This window comes from Chiloscyllium plagiosum, unplaced genomic scaffold (assembly GCF_037043375.1).
Source record: "Chiloscyllium plagiosum isolate Xiang-an unplaced genomic scaffold, Cpla_swu_hap1 HiC_scaffold_42, whole genome shotgun sequence".
In the NCBI taxonomy this organism is placed as follows: domain Eukaryota; kingdom Metazoa; phylum Chordata; class Chondrichthyes; order Orectolobiformes; family Hemiscylliidae; genus Chiloscyllium; species Chiloscyllium plagiosum.
In genome coordinates this window covers 18,831,977-18,847,980 of record NW_028270180.1, presented here as the reverse complement: position 1 = coordinate 18,847,980, position 16,004 = coordinate 18,831,977, and the positions used below count along the sequence as shown (strand labels likewise).

The following is a 16,004-nucleotide window of genomic DNA, read 5'->3' as shown; positions in this document are numbered from 1 at the left end:
CCAGACGTTTCGTTACCTTACTAGGTAACATCTTCAGTGGGCCTCAGACAAAGCAATGCTGAAAATTTCTGCTTTCTATTTATGTTTGAGTTTCATTGGGTTGGTGATGTCATTTCCTGTGGTGAAGTCACTTCCTGTTCCTTTTCTCAGGGGGTGGTAGATGGGGTCTAACCCGATGTTTTTGTTGTGTGTGTTCCGGTTGTAGTGTCATGCTTCTCGGAATTCTCGTGCGTGTCTTTGTTTGGCTTGTCCAAGGACAAGCCAAACAAAATAAACCTTTCAGCTCTGCAAGCAAACCTACATCCAAAACCTCAACCGGAGATACAAATCTTCTCAAAACTCACCAGGTCCAACTAATTATTTGGTATTCAATTTCTTGAAGTGTGAAGCTGTTTAACCAGCTTAAAATGTGTACAGACTATATGGGGACTTCGCAATTGCTTATAGGAATCACTGGCCTGACAACACTCTAACCTAACGAAGATCTGCATTCTTTCCCAAAAAGATTTTAACTTTAATGATGCACTAAATGGGAACACCACTGTAGTGACTGCAATGAGGTCAGCCAGGTGGACCTCAGATTATGAGTTCCCTGATTGGAGCTGTTAATCTGGTCCAATCAGGGAGCCCTCGCTACAGATATAGGTTCTGTTTACTCAGAGCTGGCTGAGGGGGAGCTGGATCAGTGTCAAAGACTCTCCATGTGTAAATAAAGGGTAACTTCATGACAGGATAAGAGCCTCCAAGGAGTTATTTCAACCACCGCCTGCAAGTTCCTTCCAAGTCACTCACTGTCCTGACTTGAAAGGATATCGCCATTCCTTCATTGTCACTCTGTCAAAATCCTGAAATTCTCTCCATAAGGGCATTGTGGATCAAACTACAGCATGTGGACAGCAACAGTTCAAGATGACAGCTGACCTCTACCTTCTCAAGGGCAAACTAGAGACAGGAAAATGTTGGCCCAGCTAGCAACATCCACATTCCGCGAGTGAATCAAAAATAGTAAAATATGCACGTCTTCAAATTTTTGTTTTTACAAACATGACTAATTCGTGTGCCTCCAGCTAAAGTGAGAAACAACAGTGTTATTGGATCAGCCGTTGGAAAATGAGCATTGCTTGGATCCCAAGATCCAATACAAAAGGGCATCAAATAAAATGCCTGAGAAAACATCTATTGGACATTTATTTTGAATAGAACATTTACAGATTAGTATAGTCAGACATTTACAGCAAACAACAGACTTGTATTCTCAATGCTTGCTCATATTAGGAAAGCAGGCCAAAGCTGTAAATTTCACAGATGTGAAAGCTTCATGATCTAGTTCCTGTCATCAGCCATTTTTTGCCAAGGGCTGTCCACCCCCACAAGGCAGAAAGCCAATTAGGCTAATTTAGAGATTTTAAGAGACAGTGGATATTGGAATCCAAATGGAAATTTTCATTTAGATTCCAAATTCCTAACTTAGGGAGGCAGTTCAACATCCTTAAGGGAAGTAATTAGTGGAAAGCTAGGAAATCATCATTTCACCAAGCTGCTTTTTCTATTTTCTAATTCAATTTTTAAAAGTTTCAGTAAGGGCCACTTTCTTGTTGAGGCTTACTCTCAGTTAATCACCAGCCATTGAGTCAGCTGCTCCTGTGAAGCTGGAAGGTACATGATCAGCCAACCGGCCTCAAGAGTCTGCCTGCGGCCCTTAATTGGGTAGGGAACATATTTACTTGCCAATTAACAGCATCCTGGTCAAAATTCCAATCAGTAGACATTACCCATTCCTCCCTTTTCCTCTGGAAGCAGTTTCAGACTGGAAACTATGTTGGTTCCTCTTTGCTATCCCTTACTGCAAATAATTCAGCCTTTTGTGTTATGGTAGCATTGCACCTACATGGAATAGCAGTCATTCACTCATGGGCTATTATGGGATTTTTATATCTGATTAAATTGAAAATATAGGAGAAAGGTGAGGACTGCAGATGCTGAAGATCAGAGCTGAGACTGGTGCTGGAAAAGCACAGCAGGTCAGGCAGAATCTGAGCAGGGGAATCGACGTTTCGGGCAAAAGCCCTTTTGATGAAGGACTCATGTCTGAAATATCGATTCTCCTGCTCCTCCGATGCTGCCTGACCGGCTGTGTTTTTCTAGCACCATACTCTAAATGGAAAATATAGCAGGTACAGACTAATTAGTGCAATCAGCTTCTCAACCAGTTAACCAACTACCAGCATAACCCTCAATTCTCGAATTGCAATTAATTGACCTCTTAAAAACAAAAGCCAGAAGTCCAAGAACATTGTGCAACAACCTGGTACCATGTGATTCTCCAACTGAAGTGAATGATCTATAGTGGCACTACTGTACAGTAGCTAATAACTTTAAAGTTGCACAAGCAAACAAAATGAGACAGAATTCAGTGTATTCTCACATTGTCTTTGGTGTCATGGGCAGTTATGAGAATTGCAGAGTCTTGTAGTATTTTTCTCTGGATTAACATCTTTGTATGAATATAATATTTAATACCTTTGCTATGTGTTAGGACTCCATAAACTATTTTGAAGAAAAATAGCATTAAGTTAGCTTCTGAGATAATATAGAGTCATAGAGAGGTACAGCACGGAAATAAACCCTTCGATCCAACGCATCCATGCCAACCAGATATCCTAACCTAATCTAGTCCCATTTGCCAGTACTTGGCCCATATCCCTCTCAACCCTTTCTATTCATATACCCATCCAGATGCCTTTTAAATGCTGTAATTGTAACAGCTCCCACTACTTCCTCTGGCAGCTCATTCCATACACGCACCACCCTCTGCGTGAAAAAGTTGCCCCTTAGGTCCCTTTTATAAATTTCCACTGTCACCCTAAACCTATGCCTTCTAGTTCTGGACACTCCTATCCCAGGGTAATGACCTTGTCTATTTACCCTATCCATGACTCTCATGATTTTATAAACCTCTATAAGGTCACTCTCAGCTGACCAATGTGCCACTTTGAAGTTGAGCAACAATGTTTGAAAGAAATACCAAGATATAGTAATTATTTTGTACAGTATTTAGGATGTGCACATAAGCTATACCAACCACCAATGGGAGAAGCCTTTCCAGTTTGTTTTGAATATAACTGGACAGATTTGTCAGCTGATTTTTCAGGCATAGCTTTGATGAAGAAATCTGCCACATTCAGCAAGAACTCCACACTGGCGCAAAGATACAAATGTTCCAGCACAGTCGTGATTGATATCTCATCCTCCATCTGGTTGTACCGCAACTCAATCATGATGTTTTCCTGAGCATCTTGTTTCTTTTCAATCATTCTGCAGTGAAAGGAAACATTCTGATCATTTAAAAACATGATTCATGCAGTAAAATAATTAATGAAGTAGATGTTGGATAATTTAAAAATGAGAAGAATAAAGAGGAGGAAGGAAACAGATACATTTAAATGATTTTCAAAGGGGAGTAAAGTGAGAAAATTCAAAAAGCTACAGAAAAGTAGAACGAGACACATAAAGAGCACTTTCGAGAAGAGTGCAAAGAGAAGGAAAAAACACCATGTGAGCACAAGTAATTTTCAAGTTCAAGTAAATTTGAATGTTTAACGTTTACACCAGTTACAGGAATAAAGCTATTCCATTGCATGATTCCTATGGTATATTAACAATGCTCCTTGCAAGTGAAGCTAAATTTCCCTCGACCCGAGGTCATTATTATCTGAAAACAAATTGAAAATATTCAGCAATAATAATAATAATGGCAGCAGAGGAATTAGAGAGCAACATAACTCATTCTAACCTCTGTGTAACTTTTTCAACTCCATCTCTTAGATCATCCAGTGTACATGTGGTGAGGTTCATGTCAAAAACCAGCGAACCATCCGTGAACATCATCCCTGAAGCTGTGGTGAGATGTAACCTGAACTCCCCGAGACATGAACCTTCCGGACGCTGCAGCTGGTCAGTAGACTGCAATATGCAAAGTTCAAAAAAACATTCTACAAGCATGTTTGGAATAGCGTTCTGAATAAAATAATCTACATGGATTGAAATGTTTAAGCGATCAAAATGCGGATGCTGGAAATCTGAAATTAGCATAAAATATATGGAGAGATTCAACTCGTCAGGCAGTATCTATGGAAACATTTCACATGGATGACCTTTCAGAGGTGCAAGAGCTTTTTGGCTTCATTTTGGGAACACCATCACCAAGTTGTGCAAGGAGTGCTTACATGCAGGAACACAACTTTGCTGCCAGCAGACATCACCAGCCCGCACATTCACTGCTGTCATTTTAACACCTGGATGAGGAGGGACATCATTGTGTGGGAACAGGCATAGCATCAGTCTACAGATTCCCAACTTTGGGAAGGGCCCCTCCCAGTGAAACGTAGGAACTAGAGGGGGCCAAATGATGATGGATTTGGAGTGAACATAATAGGGAAGTGGCATCCCCGAAGTCCTACTCTGCAAACACCGCAGGTGAGGGGAACTCTGTTCTGTCACCTCCATCCTGTACATTCTTAACTTGATGACATGGATGATATTTGTGCAGAGATCATTTTGGTGGGTTGGATAATAACTCCATAAGTTTTAAGCCTGAAATTGGAAAGGGGTAAAATTAACAAACAAGAGGATCGGTAATAGGGTGGGTGCCAAGAGGAATGAAATAACACATGCAACATCCATAAAGACTGGGGATTAATATAAAAGTGCACTGAACCAAGATAGCAGCAGAAGTGACAATTGAAAGTCATTCAATTCAATTCAATAGAACTCAGAAAGCTGCAGAATGGTGAAAAAATGGCCTTGTTCCTCCAGTTTGACTGAAGAGTCACTTGAGCACTATTCAGCCAAAGACTGAAAGGTCAACATGGAAGCAAGATGGAGAACTGAAAAGTTCAAATTTTTATCTCACTGCAAGGAAATAAAGTATTGCACAAAATAACATAATATGCAATGAGGGAAAGTGGAATAATAAAGGAAAATAAAGCAATTAGTTTTCTTATATCCTTAGATGATCAAGGTTAACTCTCAAATACGTGCATTTTTTAGCACCTTCCCAAAGCACAGGATGTCCAAGAGTGCTTTATAGCCAACTAAATGGCTTTGAAATGCAATCACTGTTCTAAAGGCAGAAAGCAGAACAGCCAATTTCATACACCAGATCATCTGCTCCAAGTGAGTCTGAGAGGTTTTCAGCCTTTCATTGAACTAATTCCCAGTTCTGATGAAAGGTCTTGGATTGGAAATGCTAACCTGGTTCTTCACCACAGAAGCATCTTGTCCACTTAGCATTTGACTTTTTTCTTTTTATGTCAGAATTTCAGCAACATTTTGCTTTTGAAGCTGCTTCATGGGTTGCTTGAAAACTAAATATTAGCCAGGGCATGGGAACTCCCCTCTCTGCTGAAAATAGTGCCATAGGATCTCATGCCCACAAGGGGGAAGACTGAGACTCTATTTAACATCTTACTCAAAGGACAGCATTTTCAGATGTGCAGCGATCCCCACTTGTCATACTGAAGTACTGGTCTGATAAGAGAAATCAAAGTATTTGGAATGCTGGAAAGCTGAAATAAAACCATTACGTTTTGGAGAACTTCAGTCTGGCAGCATCAATAGAGAGGCAAAGCTAATGTCAAGTTTAATAATACTCTTCTTTGGAACTGTTCATATGATATTGAATTGGAGAATTGGAGAAATTAATATTGTGCTCAAATTGGTATAAACAGTTGCCCATTCAAATTATAATGCAGTGTACAGATGATAAATTGTTTGAAGTCATTTGCCCGAAGAGTTTTAGAATATTGTTTGTCAACCTCTATATAGCCAAACTGAATGAAATGGTCAAAACAGCGGCTTCTTTTTAGGGTTCTCTACATAGTTTTTCCAAGTGTTTATCATTTCATTTGAATGACACGATTCAGGTGACATTAAATCTCTCAAAAGATCTTTAACCTCTTAGCATTTAATCAAATGTACAAATGTCAATTAAAGATGGCTCATTTGCCTGACTTTGACCAGTAGCTAACGTCAAAGTCTTGTAAAAATGAAACATTATGCTCGCAGTTACAGGCTATGTATTTTCTGCTTTGAGCAATCATTCTAGCCCGCAAATAAACTTGACTTATGACATATAAATGATAACTACATTTATACAGTACTTTTAAAGACAATAAAAGCATCCCAACGGGCTTCACAGGAACACTATATCAGATATGAGCCAAATGGGAGGTATACGTTACCTCAGCTGCGTAATACAGAGAGTCTGCAAGTTGTCAGGAGAGGTTGAGGCCAATAATTAACACAATTAAAATTGGAGATGCACACAGCAGCAGAATCAGAGCAAATGAATTAGTGTTGTAGAGTTGGAGGAAGGTACAGAAAGATGGTATGATGACATCATGGTGGAATTTGAACACAAAAATGAACATCTAAAATTGCCACATAAAATCCCACACCATGAGAACTACAATATTTTGGAGTGAATAGAATAACACATTGACAATATTTATATTTTATATTTAAAAATCAAAATGATTGTTTGCTGAACAGATTGCAAATGTTAAACTGTAGAGACATGACTCTACTTACGAAAACTTTTTATTTCTTGTAAAGAGTCTAATGTTAACAATCTTATCTAGGCTAGTATTAACCTTTCTGAGTGAGGATGAGGTGAAGATCACCAAGAATAGAGTTTCAACCAAATAAGCTACTTCAAGAAAAAGTAATCGCACTGTAGAGTGACACTTTGTGGAGGATCTCCACTCAGTCATGATCTTACCATTGTTTGCCATTTTAATTCTCCACCTTGTTCTTACACTCACTTTTATTTTTGGCCTGCTGCAGTGTTCCAGTGAAGCTCAATGTGTGCTTGAGGAATAGCATCTCACATTCCTAGAAACTTTAAAACCTTTCAGATTTAAAATTGAGTTAACGAATGTCATACCATGAAATCTACTTCACTTCAATTTTTCATCACTTAGAACTGTTTTATTATTGTGCCTCACTCTGGATCTATGCATTATCATTTACCTTTTGCTCCATAACATCTTAGTTATGTAATCTCTCCTACCTTCTACCGTATGCCAGACCTTTCCTTGTGCACTTTCTTGCATCCCTTCATTTTACACACCAATTACATTTCTACTTCCATACAAATTGGAAGTAGTGTTATAATCAACTTTAGTCATTAACCTGCTCCACAGATACCATCTGATGTGCTATTTCCAGCACTGTTTTTGATTTCCAGCATCTACAACGTTCTTTTAAGTATAACATGATTTCTGATTTTTGCTCATGATTTAGAAAATTCTTGTAGTCAGCATTCTTTATTGCACAGCTTCAGACAAACATGGACAGATTTTAAAAAGACATAACTATTTTCAACTCTGGATGAAGTAAACACGCAACTTACCTGTTTGAGGCCTTCAGTAGACAGCAGAATCGAAAGTGATTCAAACTTGAAATCAAACTGGAGTGTCTCATAAGGCTCAGGTTTAAGCTTGGATTCGACACGAGTCACATTACCTGCTTTCACCCGTGGAGAGCCTGCAAAATGATGTACGGGATTCAGACACTTACTGAGTCAATGCATTGCGATTAATCATAATGCATGTGACAGCTTGACATCAAACTAAACAACAAACTTGATTGAACTCTGCTATTTTCAGGAGTATTTCTAGCCTATTGCTGCAATCCCAGCCCAATTGTGAATTGGATTGATTTAATCAGCATCACTCTTGTCTGCAAACCAGAAGTTGTTCTGCGAACAAAAAGTCATGGGAGGGGTTTGGTCAGATATGCAGAATGGTGACAAAAAATAACTTAATCCAGAAAGTGTAAGGTGACCCTTTTTGGGTGCATTATAAAGGTAAGGAGTGCATGGTGAATGGCTCCGATTGCTGAGGGTGTTGCCAAGGGGATGCAAAGTTTCATTGCCGACATGAATCCTCTGAATTTGAAACACATGCAATGCATGTGCAAATTCCTTTTATCTTCAGAAACCAAGATCATGAGCAATTATGTATGCAGTTTCTAGCATGCACACGCAAACAAACAGACGACACTATGCACCAAGGTGATGATTTTACATTGGTTTCCAGTGCAATTGATGCAATAATCTTTAGTTCACCAGCACAGATGAAAATCCAAGTGTCAACTTCTCCAAAATGGTCAAGTACCTTCACATTGATTGGCTCCAGAAGCAACAATTTTGTCTCTTATTTTGTCGGAGTCTTTTGGGTCCACTGCAGCATTCTTATCACTTGTTGTCTCGCCGAAGTTTTCCAGCAGGATTTTCAGAAGGATTGTCAAATCATCCTGACTAACTGTAACCTGCAAACAAGACACGACAAAGAAAACCAAGCATCAATGTCATGTTTTTTCAGGAAATTTTCCACTTGATATCAATACTGATTTCTCACCATCGAGGAGCCAAGAGCTGAGAGGGTCAAGAGTAGCTTTATTTGTCATTTCTACCACATACAACCGATACAGTAACCACGAGACAGTGCTCCTCCAGGACCAAGGTGCTTATATGGATAACACAAACTACACGATCATACACAGGGCGGCATAAAGTGCATATAAAGTGCAAAACAGCACAATAATTCCTGACACATCAAGACAATAGCCACAATGGTGAACAAATTACAGTGCTATCAAAGAATGAAAATTAATAAAACATTGTTCTAGTAGCAATTCAAAGTCATGCAAAGAATATCAGGTGGAATAGACTCTGACCATACAGTGTTAAGGAGCCTGATGGTTAAGGAATGAAACTGTTGCACAGTCTGGCCATGAGAGACCGAATGCTCCGGTATCATCTGCCAGATGGCAGGAGGCAGAAGAGTTTGAGTGAGGGGTGTGTGGGGTCTTCCACAATGCTCTTAGCCTTTCAGATGCAGCGTGTGGTGTAAATATCTGTTAAGCAAGGGACAGAGACCCTGATGATCCTCTCTTGTAGGGTCGAGACATTGCAATTCCCAAACCATGCAGTAATGCAGCAGCTCAGGTTACTCTCAATGAATCGTCTGTAGAATGCGGTGAGGATGGGGTATGGGAGGTGGGCTTTTCTCAACCTACACAGGACGTAGAGATGCAGCCGGGCTTTCTTGGCTATGGAGCTGGTGTTGAGGGACCAGCTGAGATCCTCTGCCAGATGGACACCAAGATATTTGGTGCTCTTCACAATCTCCCTGGGGGAGCCGATGTCCAGCGAAGACTGGTCACTCCGTGCCCTCCTGAAGTCAACAACCATCTCTTCCATTTTGTCCACGTTCAGGTAGGTTGTTTGCTGTTGTTGCTCCTCTCTGTATACTGACCAGTCATTCCTGCTAATGAGACCCACTACAGTTGTGTCATCAGCAAACTTCATGATATGATACAAGCCGTGCATCCTTGCACAGCAGGGTGAACATCAGTGGACTGAGCACATAACCTGGCGAAGGGGCCCCATGCTCAGTGTGACAGTGTTGGAGATGCTGTTCCCAATCCGGATAGACTGAGTCAGGAAGTCCAGGACCCAGGTACACAGGGAAGTCTTTCGGCCCAACAGACTCAGTTTTTCAATCAGATGCTGAGGAATGAGAGACTTCATTCTGCATTTAATACTATGAACATTAAGCTGACGTAAATGTTCTTCTGCACCAGGTGAGTGAGGGCCAGATGGACGGTGGTGGAAAAAGCATCACCTGTTGAGCGGTTTAGATGTTACACAAACTGCAGGGTGTTCAGTGAACGGGCACCAGGGTCTTCATATGCCTCAGTAAAACAGACAAGGAAACATGAGCTGACATGTCCCCATCTCTCACTGCTACAACAGCGAGTGTAAATATCTGGAATTCAACAAGGAAGGTCAAATGACCAGGAGCATGAGCAAGTAGTAACATGCCCAAACTCTTTTTGTTAACAACCAATGAATTTCTGCAATGTTATTTAAGGCTCAATGGAAATGTTAATACGACACTTGGACTCGTTATCAACCTAACAAGTTTTCTTTCAAAGGTAAAGACAGGATTTTTAAAAAATAAAATAGAGGTCTTACTGGTTAAAGGCAGTGGGAGCCAAGATGTACAAAAGACAATGAGACAAGTGTATAAAAAAAAGAGATTTAGCAAGCAGAATTAAGGAGAATCCCAAAGCATTTTATTCTTATGTAAGAAGCAAGCGGGTAATGAGAGAAAGGATTGGTCCACTAAAGGATAACAAAGGAAGGCTGTGTGTCGAATCCGAGTGAATGGGTGAGATTCTGAATGATTACTTTGCATCAGTGTTCACTGAGGAGAGGAACATGATGAATCTTAAGATTAGATATAGAAATTTGATTAGTCTGGATCATGTTGACTTAAGTAGGGAAGATGTGTTGGGTAGGCTAGAGATTAAGGTGGACAAATCCCCAGGACCAGATGGGATCTATCCCAGGTTGGAGAAAGTGAGGACTGCAGATGCTGGAGATCAGAGCTGAAAAATGTGTTGCTGGAAAAGCGCAGGTCAGGCAGCATCCAAGGAGCAGGAGAATCGACGTTTTGGGCATAAGCCCTTCTTCAGGAATGAGGATTCCTGAAGAAGGGCTTATGCCCGAAACATCGATTCTCTATCCCAGGTTGCTGAGGGAGGCAAGAGGAAATAGCTGTGGCAGTGACAGATATCTTTGTGGCATCCTTAAATACAGGTGAGGTGCCGGAGGACTAGAGGGTTGCTCATGTTGTCCCCCTGTACGAGAAGGGAAGTAGGGATATTCCGGGTAACTACAGACCAGTGAGCCTGACGTCAGTGGTGGGAAAGTTGCTGGAGATGGTACTGAGGGAAAGGATCTATTTATATTTAGAAAAGAATGGCCTTGTCAGTGATAAGCAACATGGTTTTGTGCGGTGCAGAACGTGCCTTACCAACTTAATAGAGTTCTTCAAAGAAGTGACCAAGTTGATAAATGAAGGAAGGGCTGTTGATGTCATATACATGGACTTTAGGAAGGCATTTGATAAGGTTCTCCATTGGAGACTAATGGAGAAAGTGAAGTCAATGGTGTGCAGGGTGTTCTAGCTAGGTGGATAAAGAACTGGTTGAACAACAGGAGACAGAGAGTAGTTATTGAAGGGAGTTTCTCGAAATAGAGAAAGATGGCCAGTGGTGTTCCACAGGGGTCAGTGTTGGGGCCACTGTTGTTTGTGATATACAAAAATGATCTGGAAGAGGGCACTGTTGGTATGATCAGCAACATTGCAGATGATACGAAGATTGGTGGAGTAGCAGAAAGCATAAGGGACTTAGAAAATACAGGAGGATATAGATAGACTAGAGAGTTCGACAGAAAAGTGGCAGATCGTTTTCAATCCAGACAAATGTGAGGTGATGCATTTAGGCAAGACTAATTCTAGAGCGAATTATACAATGAACGAAAGAGCCTTGGGAAAAGTTGATGGGCAGAGAGATCTGGAAGTGCAGGTCCATTGTACCCTGAAGTTGCTGCACAGGTGGATAGAGTGGTCAAGGCGGTTGAGTAGGTTAGCTTTATTTTCATTAGAAAAAAGGAGATTGAGGGGGGAGCTGATTGAGGTTTACAAAATCATGAAGGGTATAGACAGGGTGGAGAGAGACAAACGTTTTCCCAGGGTGAAGGATTCAACAACGAGAGGTCACGCTTAAGGTGAAAAGTTTAAGGGGGATACATGTGGCAAGTACTTCACACAGAAGATGGTGGGCGTTTGGAACATAGAGGCAGGCACGGTAGATTCATTTAAGATGCATCTGGACAAATGCAAGAGTAGGTGGGGAGCAGAGGGATACAGATGCTTAGGAATTGACCGACAGGTTGAGACAGTACATTTGTATAGCCTCAGGCTTGGAGGGCCGAAGGGCCTGTTCCTGGGCTGTAAATTTTCTTTGTTCTTTATTCCAGATCTCTGCAGGGCAAGATTATGGAAGGGTTTGAAGAAAAAGTTGACAATTTTGCATTTAAATGTTTTGAGAGCCAGAACCATTGCACAGAGGGGTCAAAGGTGATGAATTGTTAGAAATTAGAATAACAAGTGCAGAGAGTTCAATGATATGGAGTCTATAGAGAGTGCAAGAAAAGCTAACATTAGGACACTAAATAAGCAAAGCCATGAAGCATGGATAAGGATTACAGTTGCAAAGATGTCAGAACTAAGCAATTTTGCTGACTAAGAATAAGCTTCCTGGGCATCTATTTCTAAATATCTTCCAAACATCGACATGTATTATGTATCAGCCAATCATTTAACAGAAAAATCCTTCACTTGGTTTCAACCTTCTAATCTATTTCTTCAAACTCCTCTGTTGCCTCTCATTTCTGAAAATATCTCTGATTTTTCCTGAAACATGTATGTCACTTGGGCAAATGTGGGTTAATTAACAAATGCATCCATAATGGCAAATCATATTTAAATAACTTGCATGAGAAACCCACGCAGACACAGGGAGAATATGCAAATGCCACACACAGTTGCCCGAAGGTGGAACTGAACCAAACTGAGGTCCCTGGCACTGTGGGGCAGCAGTGCTAACCAATACTGCACAATGTACCAAGATTATTGAAGTGCAATGTATTTGAGTGATACGGTGAAGCATATTGTGAGATACACAGCTTGTGAAACAACTGCACAATGGTTTCAAATACACAACTGCGACTCATTTTCTTGCCACAAATATCCTCTGACCTGCACTTCCTACTACTAAATTCATTGGGCGCTTTCCACATTTTCACTGAAAGCACATGTCTAATCAATCATTGCTGTAACATCAGGGTGCCATTGTTTGATGTGTTCGAATTACAGGATCATCGCAAATTGAAGATTCCAATCATATCAATAAAGCATTTGACACTGACGAAAGCAAATCTCCATTGTAAAACTGATCAATTCTGGTTTACTGACCCATAAGTTTAAGTACATTTATTTCTGCATTCTATATCACAAACATTTCAAAGTTACTTACACAATTAACTAATACCACAGAAAAAGTCCATTTGACCAATCAAGTTTGTGTTTGCGATTTGTTTTCAAATGTATATGCTAATCTTGTTAACCTCCACATTTTAATGTTTCTCATTTTGAAGTCAACTTCTATTTCCCTGTCAAACAAATTCATCAACTGAGTCAACTTCTGTCATTGGACAATGATTGCTGTATTTTTACTTCTGATTTAAATCCATGCACAAAGACCACAAGTGACATTTCAAGTTGCTCTTCTTCTCTGGTTATGATGAAAGGTCAGCAACTATATCCTCTCACCTTGATACTGTCTGACCTACTCAGCATTTTCAGATTTCCAACACCTGGAACATTTTGTTCTGATTTATTGTATGAAAATCTGGAAGTGCTCAACAATATTAAGTCAGTCACATCTATTTCTCATTCATATGCTGCTCCCTGGCGATAACATCCAAGAACACATCAGGTTCTACACGTATACTGACGACACCTATCCTGCTTCATCGTGACCTCTGCTGGTCTGAAATACAGTGCTGAATAATCAGAAATTCCCTCCAACGCTATACTAGAATGTCAAAGCAATCATCTTTGCCCCCAACTACAAACTCAATCACTAGCTAGAAACACTTACCAATTTCCCTGGCAATAAACTGGTATCAAAGAGTTCACAACCTTGGTGTATTTTTGACACAGAGATGAGCTCTCTGCTACATAACTCACTCGTCACCAAAACTGCCTACTTCCACCTTTGTAATGACACTGGGGCTTGGATAGTGAGGAGAGAGGAGATAATATGGCAGATGTCGCATCTTGTCTCATTATTTAGGAGTGGGTCATGGGAAGGGGAAGAGATGCTGGGGCTGGCTGAGGAGTAGAACAGATCTTCCAGAGGAAACAACCCTTTGGAATAAAGAAAGGAAAGAATGGGAGATAGATTTCTTGAAGGCATTATGGGAGGTGGATGGAGGGATGAGAGCAAAGAATGGATCTAATCACAGTTTTGTCAATCACAGAAGATGAGAATGTGTGTTTGAGGAAAAGGTAAGACATAGCAAAACCGCTGTCGGAGGCAGCACTGAACATAGAACATTCCAGCGCAGTACAAGCCCTTCGGCCCTCGATGTTGCACTGACCTGTAGAACCAATCTGAAGCCCATCTAACCTACACTATTCCATTCTCATCCATATGGCTATCCAAAGACCATTTAAATGCCCTTAAAGTTGGTGAGTCTACTACTGTTGCAGGCAGTGCATTCCAAGCCCCTACTAATCTGAGTAAAGAAACTACCTCTGTCACCTGTCCTATATCTATCACCCCTCAATTTAAAGCTATGTCCCTTGTGTTAGCCATGTTCTATGTTAAATGCTGCCTACTACACCAGAGTCTTCCCTTATCCTCAAACACAAATTCTCGTCTTCTGTGATTGACAAAACTGTGATTGTGTCCACTCTTTGCTCTCATCCCTCCATCCACCCTGTCAAATGGGATACAGATAGTAAAACAAGAGAATGCAACAGAGGTGTTTGAGGAAACTCTAGTTCATGTAGCTTGTAGAATCAATGCAGACTCATAGCAGATGCCGATCAATAACTTAACAATGGATTTGGAAGTGGATTGTGTGAAAGCATGAGCAATGATTTGGAAAGCTAATGAAATACTTGAGTTCAGAGCACGAAACCACAGTGATACAGGAATCCAAGCGAGGAAGTAAACCCCCACACAGGACTGAAATAAAGGATGTTCTATATATTCCACAAAAAGACCAGCACAGTTATAAACCTACAGGTTCCACAGTAAGACATTTTATTTGGACAAAGTGAGTGGATTCAGAGAAATTACTCAACTTGAAAACAATTACTCCCATCTCCCCCAAAACGTGTAATGATTAATGACTAACACAGCCTCAGTTCATTAAACAGACTGTCCTCAGGTCATTCTGGTAGGAATTATGGGAATGGTGGGAAGTCCGGCCAGAAAACCAGAAACTCTCAATCATAAGGTGCAGGATCATCAGTTTTCTGGATTTTGGAAAAGGAAGGAGAAGTGAGCTGCTCCTGGTCAGCTCTCGAGGGAAGACCTTCAGAGGGGAATGAGGTTTGTGACAGTCTTTAATACTAATGTTGATGTTTGGCAGAGAGAGACCAGAAGAGGTGCAAAAGAGTTGGATTTGGCTTTTTCTCAGTAAAGGTCATATGCTAAAAGTTGGATAACAATGTTCAAGTCAGACTGGAGAGAATGAAGTGCACCAAATTAAAAAGGAGATAGTTCTAATTATTGTGGTCAGCAGGAAGGTTGAGACAGCTGGTGCCACACCAGTACATCTTAATGAAATGATCCATAAAGATCAAGAGGTCGGAGAGAATGGAGTACTTTGAAACAGAACCCTGAAACCACCACGCAGGGTAAGACTCATTGTCAAAAGAGTGGGCAGAGAGGCAAAAACAGAGAGCTGAGGTGATAGGCTCACAATTCACAGCAGTTGAAATTAAAAGGATAAAACGGAATATATTGCTAAGGACTGATAGTACAACATCAGATACAAAAGGTCAAAGAAGAATGAAAACAAGCCAAGTCGAAGACCATTACATTACCAACTGTTCCACTGTCTTATTCCAGGGCATAGCTGCTGTATGGAATGATGTGATATATTTTCACATTAGCTTATTGACAACTGCTCTTCAACTGAAAGGTGAAGGCATTCACCAAAGAACATCCAAATGTCAGTGTAACACTGCATTAAATGCTACAGCAAATTCATTTTTGTCTTTCATTGAAGCCTTTGCAAAATACTTACATTCATTGCTTTCAGATCTCCATTTATTTCCATGCCAGGGATTTTGTGATACCACGCTACAGCCAGATTTCTTTTTATTGTCAGCAGCATGTTCACTGGCTGCAAAATCAGAAAATCAGGCTGCATTGAATCCTTCTGGAGAATCGTGCTGAAATGAGAAAGGAGCGATTTCAAGAAACTAGAACTGAACTGCTTACAATAAACTCATCGCCAACAGCAAAAGAATGCAAAAAAGTATTAAAGATTAGAACACAAA

General features: G+C 40.5%; 1 protein-coding gene across 5 annotated transcripts in view; it reads right to left on the bottom strand.

Annotated features, from left to right (window-relative positions):
• The window catches only part of vps13c (vacuolar protein sorting 13 homolog C), a 287,267-nt gene that overhangs the window by 89,967 nt on the left and 181,296 nt on the right, over positions 1-16,004 (bottom strand). For all 5 annotated transcript variants that reach the window (XR_015754174.1, XM_043680595.2, XM_043680591.2 and 2 more), the window contains 5 exons: positions 15,749-15,896; positions 8,181-8,334; positions 7,415-7,548; positions 3,794-3,963; positions 3,083-3,315 (listed from right to left, as the gene is read on the bottom strand). Coding sequence is in view for 4 of the 5 variants with exons in the window: in XM_043680595.2 (XP_043536530.2) it covers positions 3,083-3,315; positions 3,794-3,963; positions 7,415-7,548; positions 8,181-8,334; positions 15,749-15,896 (839 nt within the window). In the remaining variant the exon portion in view is untranslated. The remainder of the gene's footprint in view (positions 1-3,082; positions 3,316-3,793; positions 3,964-7,414; positions 7,549-8,180; positions 8,335-15,748; positions 15,897-16,004) is intronic.